Genomic DNA, 6084 nt, shown 5'->3' with positions numbered 1-6084 from the left:
AGAGAAGCGAACGAATAGCGTGAAGAGCCTCTGGCAACACTTCCTCCCAGCGGTTGCCTGACAGACCACGACTGTGAAGGAGAAGTTTAATAGTTCTCCAAACCGTTTGGTTAGTCTTTTCGCACTGACCATTACCTTGTGGATGATAGGGTGTCGATTTACTCGTTGCAATGCCCCGAGTAGTAAGAAACTGACGAGTTTCTTTGCTGATAAAAGAGGTCCCACGATCACTGTGAATATATTCGGGAAAACCAAATAAACAGAAGAGGACGGAGAGACACTCGATGACGGAGCGGGACGTCATGTCTCTGCAAGGAAAAACAAACGGATATCGACTATACTCATCAACTAGCACTAGAAGGTACGGATTCGGTCCCTGTACAGGACCCTTGAAGTCCATGCTCAGTCGCTCCCACGATCTCGTTGCTTTTACCAGATCCCGAGGTTCCGGTCTGTAGAAACGTGGTTTTAGTTCGGCGCAAGAGCGACAGTTCCGCCCGACGGCTTTGGTTTCCTCGGGAGTGAACGGTAGGTTCTTACTTTTTATGAAGTGATACATACGGGCGTATCCCGGATGTCCCATCGCTTTATGTAACTCCTCAAGATTTCGCGTAGAACCTGTGAAAGCACATACCCGTGATAGAGCGTCGGGGGACCACGTTTTGAACACCAGGGCGATGACGGATATCGTAAGAATATTGACCCAACTCTAGCCTCCACGAAGTGATCTTGGCGTTTTTAATTTTACCTCGATTGGTTCGGTCGAACATATAGGACACAGACTTTTGATCGGTGATGAGAGTAAAACTACGGCCCTTTAGGAAGTGGGCCCACTTGCGGACTGCTTCGACAATGGCGGTCGCTTCCTTCTCAATAGCAGGATAGTTCCGCTCATACTTGCTAAGAGTACGTGACATAAAAGCTACAGGGCGCCCGTTCTGGGATAAAACTGCAGCAATAGCGAAGACAGAAGCATCGGTTTCCATCTCAAAGGGAACGCCGTCGCGAATAGCCCCAAGAGTTATCCTTTTGAGCTCAGTCTTTAAATCACGGAAGGAACGGACGGCCGTCTCATTCAGAGGAAAACGATTTGCAGTGAGCAACGGCTGTACGCGACGAGAAAAGTCCTTGATCCACTTAGCGTAGTAGGAGAACATCCCCAAGACGCGTTTCAAGGCTTTGGGTGACGTGGGTGGCGAGAGCTCGAGAAGAGGCTGTAGACGTTGAGGATCCGGCTGTATTTTGTTTTGACTAATCCGGTATCCCAGGAAATCTAAAGAAGTACGGCGAATCATTGACTTCTCTTCATTAAGAGTGAGATTCTGCCGAGCAGCAGCTTGAAGTAGAGCTCGAAGATTGCTGTCATGTTCCTCCAAAGTCGAACCCGTTACAGTTATGTCGTCGAGATAGGCATAGACCTTTTTCAGCTTATTAGCTTCAATAAACTCGTCAATAGCGCGCTGAAACGCGGCGACCCCATTAGTGACGCCGAACGGCAGGCGTTTGTATTGATACAGTTTTCCGCCAGCCTCAAAAGCCGTGTAGTGTCGCTCCCCAGGTAACAACGGAACTTGATGATAAGCGGAACGCAGGTCGAGCGAACTAAAGAACTTATCTTGAGCGACCTTGTTTACTATTTCCTCAATCTTCGGCAATGGATAGGCGTCCAACTGGGTGAATCGGTTTATGGTGAGAGAGTAGTCGACAACCAGTCTCTTCTTGTTACCACGAGAGACCACTAGTACAGGAGCTCTCCAAGGAGAACGAGCAGGTTCTATAATATCAGACTCCAAGAGATGCCGGATCTCATCATTGATAAACTTCCAGTCTTCTTTACTATATCGACGAGAGCGTGCAGCTATGGGAGTACAACCTGGAAGCAAAAACTCAAATAGGCGAGGGGGGTTTAAGTCAGCGACGGCCAAAGAAAGGTGGGAGAAATCATTGAATCCAATTTTCAGGGGTGCTTCCGGTCCACCCAGGAAGAAACTAACCTCGACATGTTTCTTCAGAAAGTCCTGACCGAGAACAACGTCAGAACAAAGGTCATCTAAAACACCAAAGGTTAGGATGTATGATCGACCTAGTAGGGCTATGGTAGCGGTGGTTCTTCCCGAAGTAGCGATAGAGAGACGGGAGGAGGCCATGGAAACGGAGGAGTGGGGTCCGAAGGTCTTCAGACGAAGCTTGGTGGCTAACCTTTTGTTGACAAAGTTTTCGGAAGCCCCGGAGTCGATCAAAACTTGGACCGGAGTGGATTGTAAAGTCGCATCGACTAACGCAGGACCCAGACAGGAAGGAGCACCGGCCAGAAACGAGGGCGGAAGATGACCAGAAATCATGGAAGAACCAACGGCGGTCGGAGACGCGGGTCGTGAATTCACCCGGCGGGAGGAATACGAAGAACGACTCTGGCAGACTCGTGAAAAGTGTCCCTTTTTCCCACATTGGTAACAAGTAGCGTTACGTGCAGGACAGGTCGCGCGGCTGCTGTGCTGTCCACCACCGCAGAAATAGCACAAGTTACCTTTGGCTTTTAAGCTTCTGTCAGCCGTTGCCAGAGAAATAGACTCGGAAGAAGTGGCGGTACTTCTATTCCCGTCGCTTTCCAGCTCTTTAAAGGCGGGAACAGACGCCATAGAAGGAATTGTCTTGCCCATCAAAACAGACTGCTGCTGCGCTTTGGACAGGCTTTCAGCAAGCTGAGAAGCCTTAGTTAAATCAAGATCTTCTATTTCCAAGAGACGTTGACGGATGAACGGAGCCGAAAGACCGTTTATAAACGCATCTCTGGTAAGATCGTCTTTGTATTGATGAGCCGATACTGGAAGAAAAGTACAATCCTTCGCTAAAAGTTTAAGTTCCCGCAAATACTCCGCGAGTGTCTCGTCGGGGCCTTGATGACGACTTACAAGTAGATAGCGAGCGAATACGTTATTTTTCTTCTTCACGTACATTTGTTTTAATGTACTGACGATTTCTTCGAAGGAGTCAACATCCTCTACATAAGAGAATATATCCGGAGATAAACAGTTGACTATGAAGCGCTTCCTGTTTGCAGCGGAAGTGGTGTTATCGCCTTCGTCGAGATGGTCGATAAAGTCGTTAACGGAGCGTAACCAATACGCGAAGTGTCGAGCAGCATTAGGAGCTTCGGGCTCGATCGTCAAAGTTTTAGGCCGCAAAAGTTGTCGGTTTTCCATCATGGAAAATGTTGTTGATTAAATTGAAGTAACTAACAATAAACGTCGTCAAGTTCGTTTACTATAGCTTTAATCAACAATTTACAACATAGAGTGCTGTAACAAAAAGAACGTTATTAGTAACGAATATAAAAGAGTACCCAATAAGAGAAACTGACAAAGACTGACGAAGCACAGTAAAGTTACACGAGTTATAAAGGGAAGGGAAGAATGTAACAAGACGCGGGACGTATAATGATAATTACGGAGAGAGGCAAGGAAAAGAAAGGAGAAACGCACAGAAGCAAATAACATAGAAATCAGAGTCAACAATAGAAACATAAATCATTACACGTCTCAAGCACAAAAACACCAGAATACGAAAAAAAGAGAGCGCGAGGATTTTTAGAAAAATGGAAAACAGTCAGGCCATAGAGCATTTTGACAAAATAAAACATTGGTCGACTTCCAAAATATTTATCGAAGGATGCAAATCTTTTAAGTGAGTCGATTGCTTATCACGAGCAAAGTGAAGTCCATGCATTAGCTCGTTGCTCTAATAGCATTCAATCAGCTTAATGAGCAATACAGCAAACGAATGGGCAATTTATGGAGAAACGCTCACGCTATTGCTAAGCACAGAAGACCGATCTGCCATTACTGTTGGTTGTGTGAACTAGGACAGCAGCATAACGAAACAGACATCCGTCCATGTCCGCTATAGCGTTAGGGGCTTGGTGCAAACTAAGTTTGTCGCGTTCGGAAGCCCAGAGAGTCCGAATGCTGCAGGTATTTATAACAGTATTTTAAAATCCCTTTTAGAAGTGGGTATAAGCAAGGAAGAGATTACGTCAAGGTTAGTTAGCTTTTGTTTGTGATTGTCCACTGCTTTGCACATCGTTTGCAGCTTTCCCTCAAAGACGCTATAAAGCAAAACAAGCTTTACGAAAGTGTTCTTGTCCTGTTAATGGGGCTATACTATCCTTGCCATAACAGCCCGTAACAGCGTCTAAACCTTAGACGGGCTTTTGAGGGCCTCAACCAATGTGCCTTAATGCCCACGAGAGTTTGTGGCACAAGATGGGTCGGTCATACTCTGCTGTCAATCAAGAATGTGATACGAGGGTACAGCGCAATCCGCGCTCAACTTGGAGATCTTACAGCAAAGGAAAGGGTAAAGGAAATTATTTTTCGGTAAATTTGAGTGGTGATTTAAAACATAGAGCGTTAGGTTATTTACGGCCGATGAAGAGATCTGATGTTATGTCTTTATAGCATTTACTTGCCGATGTGCTAACCCCGATTCATTCGTTATCGCTGTGTCTACAGTCTGACCAGGTAACCCTGGCTGATGTGAGGGAAAAATTTGACATAACATTAGATGTTCTTCGCATTCTTGAAGAAAGGTAGTTTTCTACAACAAACGTTTACTTTTCAGTTTACATCGATAATTCCCAAGACTGTGTTTTTTAAGTTGGTAATAAAAAATAAAAAAATGTTAAAAAATATACGTATAACATTTTTGAATACGTTTTCCGTTTGTCCGCGACGCACTTGACAGCCTTCCACGGCGCAACGGTAAAGAAGCGCTGATATATGACAGCTTCAAAACGTAAACAAACCGGAGGTAGAAAATAAAGCACATTGAAATTTTTCGCACTTGCACATTTAAAATAGTCAAAAAGTATTTAAAATGGACTGTGTCAAGTTTGTCAAAGAGGCGGTGGTCGAATGAATTACATTGCCGACCCCTGTTTTAAATATACAAACATTTTCCCGCGTATAAAACGGTTAAGCGCAACAACAACCTTACATAAGAACAATACCCTTACATTGTTACGTCAGAAGTTAAGAATGAGAGAGGGGGGACTTCTACAAGTTGTTAGAACGAAAGTTGCCATTTAAGCTCAAATGTTCCATACAGTATTACAGTGCTGTTTGTTACTATTTATATGTGAACTTTTTGTAAAGTTTTGTGGAAAGTACTTTTATGTAACGCCACCTTATGCGTGTTCGGCGCCCCCCCAAACGAGAAAAAAAACACCCCCCTTGTAACTCGCCAACGCCCACAAGGGGGCGGTACCGCCCACGTTGGGAACTTCTGATCTACATGAAGCACATGATGCGCGTCAAGTACAAAATGGCGGAAACTCAGCGAAGTTTAATCCATGTTAACCGTGAACTCCCAGGCACCAATTATCGGATTTTGTTGATTGTCATCATAAATTTGTGGCGATATGTTGTGATCACATCTCTAAGGATACTCTATAACAGGGGTCGGCAACCTACGGCCCGCCGATGTAATTCATCCGGCCCGCCGCCTCTTTGACAAACTAGACACCAGTCCATTTCACATACTTTTTGACCATTTTAACTATGCAAGTGCGAAAAATTTCAATGTGCTTTATTTTCTACGCCCGGTTTGTTTATGTTTTGATGCTGTCTTTTGAACTAGATCAGCGCTTCTTTGCCGTTGCGCCGTGGAAGGCTGCCAAGCGCGTCGCGGACAAACGGAAAACGTATTTAAAATAATGGACATATATTTATTATCATTTTTTTATTTTCGGCAATGTAACAAAAACTTGCAACAAATTTAAAAGAAATGTCTGTTTACCAAAAAAAAATCGCGCTTGCTTTGCTCATCAGGTCTGCCCTAACTTAAAAGCTTAAAAAACGCTGAACTAGATTAACTATTAAGGTTGTCGCGTTTCTCAAAGTAGCTTTATTAGACTTTTCATTAGTAGTATGGATGACGATACTACTAACATTAGTAGTATGGATGATGTGGACTCGAATTTTAAACCAAACAAACGCTTTTTTCTCGCTTTGCGCCAACACTTTACTGCCACTTAAATGTAATTAAACACGTTTTTAAGCGCAAAAAATATCCGAGGTCCGGCTG

At 44.3% G+C, this 6084-nt stretch overlaps 1 protein-coding gene across 1 annotated transcript; it reads right to left on the bottom strand.

Moving 5' to 3' along the window:
* Positions 1-599: 599 nt before the first annotated feature.
* On the bottom strand, positions 600-3203 carry LOC146162980 (uncharacterized). The gene has a single exon (XM_083382791.1). It carries the CDS (start codon positions 3201-3203, stop codon positions 600-602), a length of 2604 nt encoding a protein of 867 aa, XP_083238917.1.
* Between the last annotated feature and the right edge of the window lie 2881 nt (positions 3204-6084).

The sequence above is a fragment of the Ascidiella aspersa genome, chromosome 2, assembly GCF_963924565.1.
Source record: "Ascidiella aspersa chromosome 2, kaAscAspe10.2, whole genome shotgun sequence".
Taxonomy (NCBI): domain Eukaryota; kingdom Metazoa; phylum Chordata; class Ascidiacea; order Phlebobranchia; family Ascidiidae; genus Ascidiella; species Ascidiella aspersa.
The sequence above is the reverse complement of the archived record's forward strand: the minus strand, read 5'-3'. Positions and strand labels throughout refer to the sequence as shown.

Bases quoted from the DNA above. Each gene is read 5' to 3' on its own strand.
- LOC146162980 (XM_083382791.1), bottom strand. From the start codon at position 3,203: ATGGAAAACCGACAACTTTTGCGGCCTAAAACTTTGACGATCGAGCCC.